At 38.5% G+C, this 18,396-nt stretch overlaps 1 protein-coding gene across 1 annotated transcript; it reads right to left on the bottom strand.

Annotated features, from left to right (window-relative positions):
• Positions 1-7,688: 7,688 nt before the first annotated feature.
• On the bottom strand, positions 7,689-17,762 carry LOC137272803 (uncharacterized). Its single transcript, XM_067805204.1, has 3 exons — positions 16,743-17,762; positions 11,825-12,382; positions 7,689-8,995 (listed from the first exon to the last, which is right to left on the bottom strand). Exons 1-3 carry the CDS (start codon positions 16,945-16,947, stop codon positions 8,532-8,534), a joined length of 1,227 nt encoding a protein of 408 aa, XP_067661305.1. The 5' UTR covers positions 16,948-17,762; the 3' UTR covers positions 7,689-8,531.
• Between the last annotated feature and the right edge of the window lie 634 nt (positions 17,763-18,396).

An 18,396-nucleotide genomic window follows, 5' to 3' on the forward strand; every position in this document is an offset into this window, starting at 1 on the left:
TAATTTTAGTAGTTGTTGCCTAGCTTTTGGATTGTTTATATGTTTATAATTATAGGTATCTAGGGCATAATTTTGGACGATGTTCCAGTCACCACAAATAATGACATGATTACTCTTTAGGGTTTTTACATCAGAGTCAAGTTCTTCAATAAATGTTCAGTATTAAAATAGACTGTTTCGTTATATTTCGCCCAAAGTTCCAAGAAATATATTTCACCACTCCGCAGCCGAGGACGTTTCTATTTCTTCAAACATATATGTAGATGTTTGGGGAATAGCAAAATACCCTGAAACGGCGAAGTAATTTCTTAAATTCTTTTGGGTGTCACCATCCAAAATACAGAGACGTGTTCTCTTAACATAAAATTAAGCACTAAACACAAAACACTAGCTCCAGCTGAAACATAGTTTAGACTGTGACTTAACTACTTGGGCATGATCACATTCCTACCCCCGTGGTAATAGACCGATCCAGTCTGTCAATCAAAGCTGGCGCATGCGTCGATTTCGGCCAATCAGCAGGTGGATTTGTCAGACTTATTCCCGGGGTCAAACGAAGCCTCCGAAGCGATGTGTTTCGAATTATGCTATTCACACTCGCAATATCAGTTATACATTGCTGCGATTTGATGAGTACCTTCAACAAAACCATTTTGGTGAAGACAAAAAAAACAATTGAGGTGGATCAAGGAATGCGATAAGCCTCACGATCAGTTAATTGTCGGCACCGTCGTTCTGGAAACCTACGTCTGCTCGAAGTTGAGAATTTGCTTGAATTTCCAAACTTTCGCACATGTGCAAAACCATTACCAATTAGATGACAACAGCTAGAATTTTAAGGCTTTGCAAGTGTTATAAACAAGGGTAATCTTTGTAACTACAAAATTGTATTTGCTTAACGTTTTAGTCAATACTAGGCATTGCATTGATTCTGTAGATCACAAAGCTGAAACGAGATAGGCGAGAAGGCCGTGACACAATGTAAACAAATCTGACAGCGATGTGATTTCGGTTAAGGACGACCAACATGGCAAAACGTGTTACATTAAAGAACAATGTGATGGATATGGTTGCCTTCGATCTTGCATATTCTTAAATTTGTCACACATTTTATGATGTTATCAAGTTTCAAGAGCACAATCTGAATGACTACTGGGCAGTCCACTATCTGTTAATAGCCCAAAATATTTTACGAGTAATGTTGTTTTTATTGAAAGGGACAATGTAAGCAGATGCCTATCACGTATTACCCAAATATGAAAGCATTGAGTGTCTATAAAACCATGCCTTAAATATTTCGGAATTTCCATAAGGGGATGTGGATCGATACAAAAACCATGCGAGAAGAATAGTGACTTTCTGGAGTGTTGGAGGAAATTAAATAAAATTGTATTTCTTAACTAAGAAAATATTATTTGTTTTTAATTTTTGATGCAACATAAATTTGTTCATGCAGGACAGGTACATTGGTATACTTTAGGAATATTACAGTCATTAAAATTTGACAGCAAGATATCTTTTAAGAATCTTGCATCCTTTAGTAAACGTAGAGAAGTAATAAAATTAATGATAATATGATCAAATATAAATAATTATACCTAAGTGACTGACATATCAGATTGGTTTGAAAGCAGAACCAGGCATACTTAGACAACACTACAGACATGTCATGGCAGAGCAATAACTTGGCACTAGGTTAGTTCCATGAATCCTGATTGAAGATGTTTTTAAAAAAGTAACATATTCAGTAATAAGATTAGTCTGAAAGTAATTACTCGTTTTGTAACTCATATAAAAGTTATTTCAACATCCAGAGAGTTTGAAAAAAAGACAACCGCGAATTCTACGTTTTGGCCACACCCTGGTCTGGCATTATTCAGTCTTGGAACAGAATATCTTACAAAATCTCAGTTGACTATTCATGTAACTGAAATGAATATTGAAACATACATTTAACCCAGATTTGATGTAATGCTTCTTAGAAATCACCCGCTTTTGAGGTTGCTAATGTTTCATGACTGAGCCAAAGTCTTGTTTATTAAGGTGGAGAAATTGTTCAAGGTTTATTGATGTACTGTTATTTGGAAAATCAGCTTCATATTAAATTGCGAATGCGAATGCTTTATGACTTTTTCCTGAAGTTTTGTTATGACTTTTACCACATTTTGAAACAACTTTAATATGTTTTGCTGACATTACAAAGTATTTCAGGAGAGGAAATAGATCAGATTTGGTACTATGTCCTCTAGGGATATGGTCTTAGATATAATAAAACAAATATTACTAGTATCATTGTTGAAGAAGCAACGATACCCATTTGTATCATTATTGAACTTTAGAGATATTCTTTGCACTTTATGTCCATTAGTGATTATCTCTGAAGAAACCTAGTTCATTGTTTTGGTAATTGTGGGTCCTCTGTTCAGAGATTTTATTGTTTCTGGAAGATGGGTCAGTGTACAGGCACAGGGTGTATCTTGGATCTTCTTTGTGTTATGGTGGTGTTATATACCTGAACGCAAACGCTGGCAGTTCATTAAGTGGGCGCGGGGGCTTATTGGTCCGGACTGGATCGGTCTATTGGGACACAATTACTATTAATTCTTTGAATGTCATTTAGAAGTGAAAATACATAAGAATGAAGATTTTTATGGATATCAACTTCTTTATGTGAGAACACAACGTTTCGGAGTTAATGCTTACCTGATGAAGGAGTAAGCATTAACTCCGAAACGTTGTGTTCTCACATAAAGAAGTGGATATCCATAAAAATCTTCATTCTTACAATTCTCATAATAAAGTTGTACTATTTACCATTGACTGACGAATTCATAATTTATTCACGTCTATTGCCATAGTCAGGAAAATACTTGTTTACCAGACGTACCATGTACACATCAGTAGGAAACACGTGTTAACCAGACTTACCATTTACACATCAGTAGTAAACACGTGTTAACCAGACTTACCATTTACACATCAGTAGTAAACACGTGTTAACCAGACTTACCATTTACACATCAGTAGTAAACGCGTGTTAACCAGACTTACCATTTACACATCAGTAGTAAACGCGTGTTAACCAGACTTACCGTTTACACATCAATAGGAAACACGTGTTAACCAGACTTACCATTTACACATCAGTAGTAAACACGTGTTAACCAGACTTACCATTTACACATCAATAGGAAACACGTGTTAACCAGACTTACCATTTACACATCAGTAGTAAACACGTGTTAACCAGACTTATCATTTACACATCAGTAGTAGTAAACACGTGTTAACCAGACTTACCATTTACACATCAGTAGGAAACACGTGTTAACCAGACTTACCATGTACACATCAGTAGTAAACACGTGTTAAATAGACTTACCATGTACGAATCACATACGTGTTAACCAGACTTACCATTTACACATCAGTAGTAAACACGTGTTAACCAGACTTACCATTTACACATCAGTAGGAAACACGTGTTAACCAGACTTACCATTTACACATCAGTAGTAAACACGTGTTAACCAGACTTACCATTTACACATCAGTAGTAAACGCGTGTTAAATAGACTTACCATGTACGAATCACATACGTGTTAACCAGACTTGCCATCTACACATTAGTAGTAAACACGTGTTAACCAGTCTTACCATTTAAACATCAGCAGTAAACACGTGTTAGCCAGGTTTTCCATCTACACACTAGTAGTAAACAGGTGTTGACCAGATTTGCCAACTACACGCCAGCAGTGAACACTTGCTTATCAGGTTTACCGTGGGCACAGTTTCACCATGAACTCTCGTATTTGCATCGTAATTGTACAGAATTTAAGCCACCATGCGCTGATCCATTACAATTGTCCCCACTTTGTTGTCCATCAAACTATGCACTAGTCACGGGTCCTTTGTATCTGGTGTCTACGGTACGACACCTGACAACGGGAGCTTGACCCATCCTCCACCAATGTCTTTCACACGTTCCGGGACAGCTTGTCCAGAAATCATGGAGAATACTTGCTCACCCCACACACAAAACATGAAATTCAACGAAGCTAGAAGTAGTTTATTAAAGCCAGTTTAATACACAGTTCATCCAACACAAATACATTTACCTTATTTGGTCATGAACGTGGACGGAATCCTATCACCGGTCTGATTAATGATTTCCTAGTTTCTGTCGACAAGGACAAACAGTGTTAACACGTTTACATGAGTGAATGGTCCATGATACAACATGAGACAGTGTTAAGAAGCCTTTCACTAGTATGCCCGGCAGTTTGAATGAACAAATCATTCAGTTTAATGTGTCAAGCCCTTTTGATATCTCCATATTGTTGCCAAGGCATTTTCATGCATTACATACCCTTCGTCAAGCGGGTCTAGGCTGACTGCCCTCTGGCCTACTGCCCCTTCCCCCCGTGCAGATCTTTTGGCACTTTCACAGTAGGCTTTTCGCTTGGGGAACTCATAATTCAGCACATTTAGTTCAATTTAACAGCCCTATCAAGATGGGAGCTAGTTTCTTAAATGGCCGTTTAATATAATGCTATCTTAATTAAGTTGCTACCTTAACCACTGTTATGGACAATGTAAGGCTGAGATTAATAAAAACAATCCAAGAGATGGAGGGTCACATTTTGTTTTGATGGGGGGGGGGGGGGGGGGGGGGGGGGAAGGGGGAACTCGTCCTACGGGGCAATTAACCAAGGGGACAGTTGTCCGGGAGGGGTACAATTGACTGGAAGCAGATAATCCTATCAAGGGGGCAGTTTTCAGGGGCACTAGTCCGGGGTCTGTGAGCCTGATAGCCGTCACGCATAGGTAACCCCAATCATGTAAGCAGTGATACGATGCACCATTAAACATAAACCAAACCATACCTCGGAGAAACAATACACCTGAAATCCTGCTAAATTAACATTAATCAATTCGGAATGTTTGTGTTTACTTCATTCAGCCACAGTTAACCAATATTACCTCGGAATGGTGACGTATAAGTCAATCGAGCACAGTTAATCCATATTACATCGGATATGGGACGAAGGACATGCTTTGAACTTAACTCACACACCTACCCACATACACAGACACACACATATATATGCTGAGTGTTCTCTCTCCCCTTCTGTGTATGTTACTATGTGCAGCATTAAACCATTAAAGCTTGAATACCATTGTCCGCTTTCTTCCAACTTCTACATATTAAAAATGCACCATATATATCGCAACACCTTTTGAACATACACAGAGAGTGTATGCCCTCCCGCTGTTTTACTACTTTTGCACGAACTAAATTTAAGCTTTGGGCACAACATCGTTCAAAAATTCATTCATACGAGCATTCATTGAAAACGGATTGTATCAATGCATATGTCAGTCAAACATTTTATTTAAGAATGTCATTCAGACATTCGTTTAAAGAAATCCACAACCGAAACTATGTAAATTGTGTAGGCTCACTACAAGCCGTACATTTAAGGGTACAGCTAGGGAACAGTTAAGCTTCAATGCTCATGCTGGGAAGTCAGGGAGGACGCTTTTGTGACTGAAAAGAAAATGTGATGGTCGCTCGTCAGGATCTCCGTGGTGGTGTGCTCAGCAGTTGTCTGTCCCAGGCAAGAATAAAAGTACAATGTCAATGACTATTAGATCATCTTGTTTGATAATGCCCTCAAATATCAAAACGTATCGTTCATACGCATCATAGCAACATCTGCATTTGAACATTTCAGGAGGAAACTAGATCAAGACGGAGAGATTGTTCTTAGTGCGTATGATGCAAGGTTCCACAAAGTACATCCACTGATTATGGACCCATCCTATTAGGTATTCGTCAAACTTCTCGCCTCAAAATACACCGTGTTGATGTTTTCTTTAAAGAGAATCACATCGTTAACTGTAAGGGCATGAGCGGACAATAACGACAGGTTCTGATGATTGGGTCTGTTTCCGGTGTTGATGGCGTGAGGTTTTGTTATTTATGAATGTTTTGTACATACTTGATTTCTTTTAGTACGCAGTTAAAGATATTACATTTAATTTCATTATCAGATATTGTCTTTAACTCAAATTGTCCTATTTCTCATCCCAACCCTCTCCTGCAACCCCTGTCTTGCAGTTGTAAAATGAGGTGTTGACAAAAAAAGGTCACATCACAACAGTACCTTATAACCTTACAGATAGAGAGCATCTGTTATGACAAATGAAGGTCGACTTGGTTTGACAATACAGAAGGCTGATCCGTCAGTGTGACTTTATATGCAACCATCAACAATGTCCAATCATGTCAGTTGCCTTGTGAGACGGCATCATCCCGCTAGTCCGCTCCCGCTAGACCGCGATTGATTATGTGTGCCGGTAGTCCGCGATGTGGCTGTTCCAGTCTCATTACTCCCTCCCTACTCTAATCTCATTACTCTGCAATGCTTTGATAGACGGTAAGTAGAGTGTGTTTTCTTAGGTAAGATACCCTATCATGGAATTTACGGCGGGTGGTATGTTATTTTTATGATTTCCGGTAAAGATGAGTATGTTTTGTTACGTACAGATCAGTCTCAGCAATGTTATAATAGATACCCTATCATGGAATTTACGGCGGGTGGTATGTTATTTTTATGATTTCCGCTCAAGATGAGTATGTTTTGTTACGTACATTTCATTTTCATTACTCTGCAATGTTTTGGTGATGGTACAGGTGATGACAAGATTGTCGTCTTTGCTTCCAACGATGGATTAGAGAAACTTCAGAAAGCCGACACCTATCACGTTGATGGTACCTTCGACACATCGCCCAAGCTGTTTTATCAGGTCATCAGTGTACATGCGTTTGTCCTGGGTGTCATGATGCCTCTTGTGTTCGGGTTGTTACCGAACAAAAGCAGTGCAACATACTATAGATTTTTCTCTTTGTTAAAAGAGAAGGCAAGTGGTCTGGGCTATCAACTCAAGCCTCTGTATATCATGCAAGACTTTGAACTTGGACTGATGAAAGCAGCTGGTGGTGTTTTTGATAATGTTCAGATTAAGGGATGTTATTTTCACTATGCACAGAGTCTATGGCGCAAACTGCAGAACATTGGACTTTCCATTCACTACCAGTCAGATTCAGGTGTTAGGAAATGGTTTAGGATGTTGTTAGCCCTTCCATTTGTGCCGGTGACACAAGTTAAGGATGCGTTCATGTTTATTAAGAGTGATACTCCCAATGCCCAACGTATTGAAGAGTTCGTCGAATATTTTCGTCGCACCTGGATGGATGGAAGTTACCCCCTTATCATGTGGAACTACTTCAAATATGATGGACCACGTACCAACAACCACGTTGAAGGATTTCATACTCGTCTCATGAAGAAAGCTGGGAAGTCGCATCCCAATCTATTTGAAGTTGTCCAGCTCTTCATTCATGAGGAGGCCTCATCCAATGTGCAAGTCCTGCAGTTGGAGTCAGGACAGTCTGCTCCTAGACGTCGCCGACGTTATGATGACATTGACAATCGCCTTGAAAGATTAGGACTTGAGTACATGCTATGTGAGCGTAGCCTGGCTTCGTACTTGGGTGCTATTGGACACATGATGGACAGTGTGTACCGAAGATGAGATTGAAACGTCAATAAAAGCTTATGTAAAAGGAGTTAAGTGGTCATGTGAAAATGTGAAATAAATGGTGATATAATACAGACTAGTTTTTTGGGGTTTTTTTGTTCCTTTTAATTTAGTTTTCCTTATCCGAGGTGTTGTCTGCATTAATCAGTTGTAGCGGTAACAGAGGGAGTAAATTATTAGAACAGCACAGCAGCTTAGCGGGCTAGCGGTACTGAATTACGTCATTTACCCGGGTAGCGGGTAGCGGCCTAGCGGGGTGGAGTCTGTGAGACCACACGTATTCAGATCCTGGGCAACTTAGAGATAATCACACATTACGTACCACAGACCACCCTGTGAGCCGAGACAAGGAACTTGTCATCTGTTTCGTAAACGTCTGACATGAAATGAAGGAATATCGTCAAATTCAATTTCAGAAAATGTACTGGGCCGAAATTATTTTAGGGCCAAGTTTATTGTGGCTACGACTCTCACGCAAAACGACTACTACAGAAGCAAAGTGTTTGCTCGGGCATTTTGCGAACACCCTGTACCATTGTGAGTTTGACTGATTCATAAGTGTATGATTTTGTGAATTGTTAGTTCCATGTTGAAAAAAACTTTTTTGCATCTGACAGCTTCAGTGACACTGAAGAACCTGTCTGTATCTTTGGTCATTGCCCTTAAGACATAGTTACATATATTTTTTGCCGAACCTTAATCTTGTTAGAGAATTTTCTGCATGGTAAACAAATTGTGTATCGATGCGTTCAGTGTCTTGATCAAATTGTGAGTCGATATATAGAGCTATACATCGACGTAGCATCATTCTCGCACCTGCGAATAGATCAAAACGCTTGGATTAGGATAAATAAATAAAACCACTGAGCCATAGTCAGTAAGGATACCCTAAGTAAAGCTTATCTCATAAGATTCGCACCTAGTCATTCTTTACACAGGACTGGTGATCCGTAAAGTATAAGGCGGACTATCTGTCCGATAGCGGTGTCCATGGTTCGGAACTGGCTGAGCGTGTAAGACTTCTTCACCCAGCGTGTATACAAATGAATAGCATAATTATTTGTCCAGTTAAAGTGACCAGAGTAGACATCTTCAATTCTTCCCAGGTCAGGATTTATCAGAGTGTCATTTTCTATATGGATGAGCGAAGGGTTTTCCTGAGCCAAACGGAATGGGACAAACGTTGAATGAATTCCCCATTGTCTTGGATTGTAGGTTCTATAGCTGTCGTGCCATATAGTCAGAAAACGGGCGTTCGGAATAGAAACCATTATAGAGTTTCCCAGGTTTTTGGAATTCTCATGACCCATTACGAAATCGTAGTCACGGAGATCATCGAAGCTTTTCAAAACAAGTTGGTCGCAGTCTAAATATATTCCACCATATTCTGAAAACAAAAAAACAGTACATAACTGAAATACTCGTCAAAAATTCTATATCTCTACACATAAGCAGGGGAAGGCGCTTAACTTATGTATGTGTATTTAAAGCACATTGTTATGTACAGACGGTCTTCTGTTGAACTCTTCACCTCCAGCTCTATTTATTGTAGGACCACCCAGTGTATGCGTGGTAATCTCAATAACTCTTCTGTAAAGACTTTCTTAAAAAGTGACTACACTGGGGAAAATAAAACCGAGAGAACGAGAGAAAATATTTAAGAAAAGAGGGCTAGTTATGCTCCACGAAGCACTCGTCTTAAATACACTGTAAACCTTTCACATAATTAACTCATAAAGCTCACTTAGCCGTGTATAGCACACAAGGTGTGTAAAGAAGGAAACTTTATCTGGGCATAGCCTCAAGCCTCTGACACTTTTAGATCGTATATCATCACACCCAGTGTGTAGGAGTGAACACCCTTTTATTAGCAAAACATGTAGGACTCTTTGTAATTCATTTTATACTGGCCGCTGGTGATACCCGAGATGTGCGCTAGCTGTCAACATGCTAATAAATAACACTTTGACACAATTTCCTAAAATCGTTACCCCTATACCACAGCTATTGAGTAACTGAATTGGAATGTTCTTCAGTTGGATCGCATTGTTTACCACAATATTTTACTCCTTCTTCGACTGATGAGAAGATACCTCAAATAATGCACGCAGATCATCATTTTGTATTTCGTCCTCACATACCCTGTTTTATGGGCTCGATTGGGCCGTAGTACCCAAGATTAGTCACATGTTGGAGCGTTTCCATTCTTGCAAGTCAGGGGGGTTAGAAAATGTTGTATATCATCCCGCTGTCACATTTACGAGATGGTTTAGTCACGGTAAGTTACATGCAATGTTAACATGTCATTATAATCTTGTAAATCACGTATATTATCATACTTCGGACATGAAGTCGGATTAGATTTACATTAAAGAAGAAATAACTTTTCAAAACTTCGGGGTAAACTGACAAGATACTCAGTTTCAATAGCTATTGGTTTTTCTTAATCACTGACGTATTTGTAATTGTCCATGTTTTACAAACATATTACAGTGGTCAAGTTAAAACTAACCTCGATTTATCCATTTTCTAGATTAAGCCTTTGTTTAACGTGAAAATGTCGGTTTCACATTTACCTTACACAAGACAACAGACTGAACTTTTTAAATTATAAAACACATTGGAATTATATTTAATTTTCTCCTTTCAGTTAACGTGTGTGTTAATACAGATTCACTGTAAAATTGGAAACTAATGTCTTCACTGGGGCAATAAATTTGATCCATATCTGCTCAAGAGAAAAGCTTTACTGGTGTCTTATACTGAGGCCGATGATTTCAGAGATCACATGATAAAATACGCACTTGCAAAGGCTAATGAGTGTATGCTTGGTTGAAACATCCCCATCGTGTTTGACATCTAAACATGTATGTCACGTTTACAGTGTAATAGTTCCTCGGACATTATACGAAAAGGATGGATCACGATTTGTATAAATGATGGGTTGAACGGGGTTATAGTGTTTGTTACAATCATGTATGCATCTGGAAAACGGGGAGTGGTCCTTATGATCTCAGTTGAGCTGTGCCTTGTAATTGGGTCTTCCGAAAACACACCTAGGCAACAGGGAACGGCTACATTACTTCACACAGAAACACACATACATAATATTACGAAGTGTTCAAGTTTCTATTAAATTGGCCATCCCTGTTTTCACTTTTACCCCTATATTGAATAGTAACCCGGTAGGTCGATGGCGTCATCGCCTGTGGTTTCAAGTGCAACCTAGGGGTGTGTCAAAATACAGAAGATCATGTGTAAGTCATGTCTGATCACGACATGATCACGACAGAGATGCAGGCAACATGTAATATTGCAATCACTGGTGCAGTGTTTCCTCACTGGGTGGTAACGTTCTGTTTGCAAGCAAACTCTTGTTTTAAATAACTAATAAATAATAACCTACAACGTTCAAACTGCGCCTTGCATGATTTAGAAACTGAAGCTCTCCGAGAAGCTTTAAATAAGGTTTTTTGGTTCCTTTTTCATATTTATTAAACTACGCTTGTTATATAACACATATCGTAAACATTGTGTACATTACCCTGGGCAGCTGCCTCGTGGAGCTAAACTTATACAAATATAATGATTGTCTCTCGATCAGTTGTGGAACTGTAGGAATGCCAGTACAGACAAATGCAAGAAATTTAACAGCTAACACCTCCATGCAAGGAAACCCAAGGACAGTCAACTTCTCTATTGCAATGAGTGCGATGTTTCGGCATAGGTACTAACACCGTTATCAAGCAAATGGTGGTGATAATGGCGTTAGTACATACGACTAAACATCGCACTCATTGCAGTAAAGAAGTTGACTATCCATGGAACTTGGTTTTCCTTCATCATTAAAAATCTTTAAAAGCCTTACAGGTCTCTGAATAACTGATAAGGTTACTTTGTGCAAACTCAATCAGACAACATGCATATACAGGTATATATCTTATTAAAGAGCCACCAAAATAGTATTTTTATCATCTAGAAATCAAAGCCAAGTACCGACTACAGTTATCAGTGCGATAAAGCATATGCATATCTGTTCATGCGCTAGTTTCACACACATTTGAAGACCTTTCTAATTACAAAGAACATTCGTTTGAACTGTGATTCATGGTTCCAACCGGTTAAACTGAAAACGTAGTTCAATTAACGTGTATTGCTGTGATTAAGTTCAGTTTCATATGTGCGTTTCAACTAAGGACAATAGTATCACATTTACCTTTAAGCGCCTCAATCCTTGCAATATCAGATTTGTGCTGAATAAATCCAAGCCTTTTTCCAAAAATACGTTCTGGTGCTTGTCTTCGAACGAAGAGGATGTTTTTCACGGTCCTCATCAAGTTCTTCCAATACGGACCAAATGGAAGATAGTCTGCATGAAACATGATTACACAAGGATTCAGAAACCTGGCAGCACTTAGGACACTGAGGAACGCGTATACATCCATCGTATGTTTGGTAAACCAAACGTAATGTACAATTCTGGGAACTTTTTTCTTATCGTAACAGTGTTGTTTTACATACTGTTTCAAACAAGGGTCTTTCAATGTCAGCATGAAGGCCGATGTATCTTCAGGCATGTCCCCCATCACAGACACTGACTTTTTGTTTTCACATTTTATTTCAAACCGTTTGTTGCTCCTCATTGTTGGTTTGATAAGCACTTTTCCACAGTTCCTTGTATGGCGGGTAGTGTTGGTTTGTTTCTCTAAGCAAGGACTGCATACATGCCTATTAAGTAATGACTTCGGTGTTGCACTTAGATCAAACCGAGAATCTGCAAGCAAATGGGATTATAACATTACAGTTGTCAAACAAGATTAAAGTTAATTGTACAAAACAACTGCAATGCAGTTTCACCCAAAACGTATAAAGCTGTGTACTGTAATACAAATGGAAAATTTTGTAATTCCAATGTAAATTTCGGTATGCGTTATGCTCACTTGGGATATGTATTTATGCACATTAACTATAAATTAATTTCAGAGTGGAGTATTTGGTTCATAATATAGAACAAGAACTGTCAAGTAATCTTTGTTTTAAATATATTATTTCGTGACTCGAGTTTCCAAAAATGTAGCTAAGTAATGTACGTTACGGTGAAAATTCTCCGATACATGGATTAGTACTAAACAGAAGGCATTAAAGATATATTTTTACCGTAGTTTAGTATACTCTGGTGATATTAAACCCAAATAAGTGTCATGAATCTTAAAAATAAGCTGCAGTCGAGATCTTCAAAGGGCACTTATCTTTTAAGCCAAGAACCATATCCGTGTAATTTCAAAGTACACGTGTGATGTTTACTAAATACTAGTATAAATGTATGAAGACAAAACCATTTTAGAAGTCGACACTTAAACTATTATCAACGCAATTATTTCAAAATGAAGCTTTCAAATGTGTTCATTTCTTCAATGGATTCCACGAACATACATACATGAAACGTACATTACTGCCTTTGTGTCGCAGTTATGAAATAATAAATTCTCAAACCAATATTACCTTTCGCTTCAACAGACAGAATACATTAAGATGAGGTAAAAACGACATAAATCGTTTGCAACTTTAATAATATTTTCAAATCAGTGAATTCATAACGTACATTTCACACATCCATGCTTTACACTACATTATTCTACCATGACGCTCATTCGTGCTGGACATTGAAAATATGACCATGGTTTTATGGATTGTTATACTCCATACGATCGGTAAGGTTTGACTGAGAAACAAGCAAAAACTCTTTTAATTACTTGAAAATTTTCACTCCATACAAACCTAACAATCTCTGCTTTCCAGCAGCACGCAATTTCAGTATTCTTTTAAATTCGGACTACAGGTTCACATATTTTGTACAAGATTTCAGAATCCTCGTGACATCATCTGGTTTAGGCCATTGAAAAATCTGCCTTTTCCTGGGCCAGAAAGGGGCAGTAGGGTCTATCAGTGGACAAAGTATTAGCGTGTCACGCCGAAGGCCTGGGTTCGATTCTCGACATGGACACAATGTGTAAAACCCAGTTTTGGTGCGCCCAGCCATGATATTGCTGAAATATTCCAAAAAGCGGGGTAAAGCCAATTTCACACACTTCCTCACTTCTCCTAAAATGTATATTTCCACTTTATTATCCTCTCCATCTCATTAAAAAAACATTTGAAATGTACGTTACTAGCAGACGTACGCGTACGTATTCTTATGTTTGACCCCAAATGGCTCAAAACAACGTGCGTTGAATTCATTACCGAATAAAAAGAATTCTCAAAACCACAACAGAAATATTGATGTTTTACATTTTTTAAAACATCTATGTAACTGTATGAAATATTGACACAATTGGGCCCTTTGACCCAAATGATTTCTATATCGGCAGGTGATCGAAGCTAGGCATTCTCTGGAGATGATTTCAGAAAAAATCATCATTTGCCTTATATATATTGAGAAATTTGGGTAGTAACCCCTACTTTTGGCGTCACAACAGAATGTGATATAAATTCAGAGGGAGCCAAAGAATCTCACCAATGTCTTTTTCTAAAATGATTTATACAAACAAATCGACATTTAAGATACATATATTCTAAAGGATATGTATGTATAAATCATATTACAAAACAACTGCTGGGATGCTTTGGCTTCCTCAAAATATAATTCACATTCTGTTGAGAATAACTGCAGAAACTGCACAAAACGAAAGTAAAATCGACTTTTGTATGAATCATATTACAAAGTCATTGGAGAGAATTTTTTACCTAATTCCTCAAAACATATTTCACATAACTGTATTGCAAAGTAGCTACATCTACCGATAGGACCCTCCCGGTGTTGAGACGATGCATCTGAACTCTGCTGTAACCTCCACAGTTATGCCGTGCACCGTCCACCTCCACATGGGGCCATTATACAGAGACACAATGGACATCCCACAGTTTCAGGGACCAACATTATTCCCGGGGTCCTCTTTCCCTTTGTAACACGCTCCTGCTCTAGAAATTCATACGCTCATTATGAACTACTTGTGACACTTTATTTATCCACGAAATCATCTTTCATCAACCATGACACTTATCGATAAAAGACGTAATATTACAAATTGTAGGGAAGGACTATTGTCTACCAAACAACCTTTATTTACCTTAAGGAAAACACTTATAAAGGAAATGTCCCACACTGAAATATTCAAGTCCGTGTGAATGCAACACTTGTCCTTGATAGTTGGTCGATGTCGAGCTGTCATGGCTTAATTATGACCGTTAACGGTCATTCCATACAGTGGTGTATTTCAAAGACGTAAGAGGGCTACGGTATAATTGGACGTCTCTGGCATTTTTTAAATGTATGGCTGCCAAAATCCATCTATAGAGTAAGTATATTTTAAGAAAATCCCAGCCCTGAATGTATCTTTGTTATAAAAAATCCAAGATATTCCCCTTCCCCTGAGGGTTTAAAGTATTTAATCGTTTTTGAAGATCGTTTACTCATTCTCTGGGGGAGACATACGCGAAATTAAGCAGAATACTTTGTCCACATACCGCTGTGTTGTTAATCCGAGATGCGAATTGGTCTTCAAGAATAAGTTATGTTACAATATGTCACCGCAGCGAATATCGGCCAATATTATGTGGAATTAGATTAAGATGGGACTCATTGTATAATGAGATATACACCGTCCGTCTATTATATAATACATTCAACTCAGCCAAGTACAACATCTATAATACTACATAGAAAAAAAAAGAATGGCATGCGTGTTTAATGTGCCAGAAAACAGTTGCCAGTATAATTATGTTACATAAAAGAGATCAAGACTGACGATTAAGCAATAGGGATGCCGTGACGAGCCAAGTTTGACGTGTCAAAAAAGGAGGAATTAAAGGATTTATGTTGTCCGTCGTGTGTCAGATATCAAAGGATTTAGGGATTAAGTCTTCTAGCAGGATGCCCCATTAGCTAGGACAGAAGATGAGGGGGCGTACTAGTGAAAACAGAATCAAGCAGATGCCCCGGAACAGACGGAACAGAATGTCTTTGTGACTGTTTATCTTGTTAATAACATATTGTCGTGTGTACTATTGTGAAAAAATGAAGTTAGGGTTTTTGGAGTCACGTTAATATGTTTATCTAGAATTTGGGAGTATAGTCCACGTGACGCGTGCAATAATCCTTCCCTCAAGGACTGCATGATTCTTAGAAAATGCTACCTAAATATTAAATATAAAGAAATATTTTTGTCCTTAGTTAATTTGTAGTTCCGATCAGGTTAAAAACAAAATTGTGATTATGTAACATTTGCTGTAATATTAGTCTTAATACATATTAATAATAAAGCAAATCATTGCTCCTAGTTTTTTCATGAAAAATATCTTCCAGACACTGATGTTAAGAAATTCCGAACAACGCTATCCCGTTTCAGATGTAGTTTTCGTGATCTTCTAATAGTAAAAGGCATACATTTAGGGATATCGAGGGAAATCCATTGTGTAAATATTGTATTTCTACAGGAGTTAGAAGATGAATACCTACTCTTGCGTGTTTGCCCATTGTATACACATATTAGAAAGAATGCATAAGCAAATATTCCTATTTGAAGCCCTGAAGTCATCCCCAAATCAAACAGCCACACAGTATACTGCGATCATATATACCATGCAGTGAGTCTCTGCATTACAGGTGTGATATAATGCATGCATGACAGACAGACAGACAGACAGACAGACAGACGGACAGACAGACAGACAGACAGACTGCATCCTTTGCTACTGTATGTGAAAATGTACTATACTTTTCTTGTTAGGCATTAGGCCTTCTCTGTACTGTAATGAGGACAATCAATATGTGGCATCTTCATTCTGTATACTCGACTTGTCGACATAGATTCAACCACTTGCTTGACAACGACATTATAATCTGTGTCGAAATGTCGCCTACACAGAATAAAGAAGTTGTATATCCATAAAAGAAATTGTCCTCATTCTTCATCGCCTCAATTTCTGGAACGCCAGTCAAATGAGAAATAAAAGATTGATTCAATTTGATTAATTAATTAATCAATTCATTCATTCATTCATTCATTCATTGAAATCTGAAAGAAAATGGAAATACAGGTGCAGATTTCCCTCCATCATTACTTAACACTTACCTTGTCCTGCTAGACGTGACAGTTCTCGCACTTGTAGTAAAGAAAGAGTAAAGACACACACAGCTAAGCCAACAAGTGAAAAGAAGGTTGAGAGTATCCTGAACATACACCAGTAGAAGGGACGGCACCGGAATCTACACGTCATTTCCAATCTTCTTAAATGAATATTGTTCAGATGAATCTTTGGTGACTCGCTTTTGCACATTAAAAGACTGTTTCAGTACAGTTCATTACAACAATTCGATATGTACATATGTATAAAGTTCTTCGAGTCATCATTACAGTGGGGTTTTCGATATCCATTTACTGGACGCAGTGTGCTGTTGTCTTTGGAAATCGTCCTGTTTGCTTGACTTTGGTAACACGATGACTCATTTCAGAAACGTCAGTGTGGATTTGTTGGAGATCAAACTGTATATGGCTGACAGACCCTTGATGAATATGTTACCGAGGTAGCCAGTGTTATGTTACAAGACAGGGCTCGTGTATTTTTCATACCGCTGGCTAAAATATGTTCAGATCCTCGCTATAGAAAATGACGTCAACCAATGAAACGCCGGATGAACAGTTTGACAGACAGTTCGTGTGGTTTTCAGCTCTGTTGGGAGTTATTAAATTCCTTTAGATCTGTGTAACAAATCGATGCCAGTGTGTGACGATGTCTGTCAGTTGGCTTAATCGCATGTCGTTCTTCCTGAAGAATTAATTCATAGGTGCTACTGACATTAATACTTATTGGAAATGACATTTTCATTTATCCAGAACCAGTCTGAAACAATAGTCTGTCGAAACCCAGTTTATGAACAGTGCCTCTCTAATGTCTGGTACACCATAGCTGTCTCGTAACACCACAATGACGCTAGACGTTACGTTGAAGGTCTGTGGATCTTCTGTCACATCGGAGCATAACACACGTAAACAACCAAGCCTGTAATCAAACGATATCCGTTGAAACACTTGCGTTTATAGACATAGCACGTCGTACATCATTCCTAGAGCACAGGCAGCCACGCTGTGCTCACTGTGCAACGCTGTCACAAGCGACCAAGCTCATCGAGCTATTCCAAGCACTGGTTATTTTTTTTTTTTTTTGAACTGGTCACCCGAGAAACACGACCCTATTTCGGTTCCAATTAAGCGACACTGTGACCTTGGCAAACTGTGAATTAATCAATTAGTCTTCATGTTATCTCGTCCGAGGATAAGGTGTCTACAATGCCTTGTTTTCCAGACCGAATAATGGCCCCAGTAGGTCCTCACCCTTGCCCAGACCACTGATCCAAACCACGATCACCATCGCATCCCAAACAACGATGCCTGAGTCTTGTCGTGGATTAGAACATATTCTTTATCAATCTCCAGTTTTCACAATTTTCAAAGCATGTGAACCCCCAGCATGATATTAATGTTGCGTTCCCTTTGAGACACCATTTTATGTTATACCTAGCACTAGCCTATTTGTAGCCTTAAGGGGGCCCCAACACTATTGGATACAAGAGCAACACGCTGTCTAGATATATTACACTGAAATCGGTCTCCTTTTCACCTCCCAGAGGAGACGTGGATACTATCATCGACGAAGAGTTGTGCAAAAGCATACAACACAAAAGTAATGCTTGAAGTAACAGTGGCTCCTCAGGACAGACAAGCCTAA

The sequence above is a fragment of the Haliotis asinina genome, chromosome 2, assembly GCF_037392515.1.
Source record: "Haliotis asinina isolate JCU_RB_2024 chromosome 2, JCU_Hal_asi_v2, whole genome shotgun sequence".
Classification (NCBI taxonomy): domain Eukaryota; kingdom Metazoa; phylum Mollusca; class Gastropoda; order Lepetellida; family Haliotidae; genus Haliotis; species Haliotis asinina.

Coding starts and splice junctions, on each gene's coding strand:
- LOC137272803 (XM_067805204.1), bottom strand. CDS start 16,947: ATGTGCAAAAGCGAGTCACCAAAGATTCATCTGAACAATATTCATTTA. Junction 12,383..16,742: donor GTCACGTCTAGCAGGACAAG/GTAAGTGTTAAG, acceptor ATTTGCTTGCAG/ATTCTCGGTTTGATCTAAGT. Junction 8,996..11,824: donor AAGGATTGAGGCGCTTAAAG/GTAAATGTGATA, acceptor TTTTGTTTTCAG/AATATGGTGGAATATATTTA.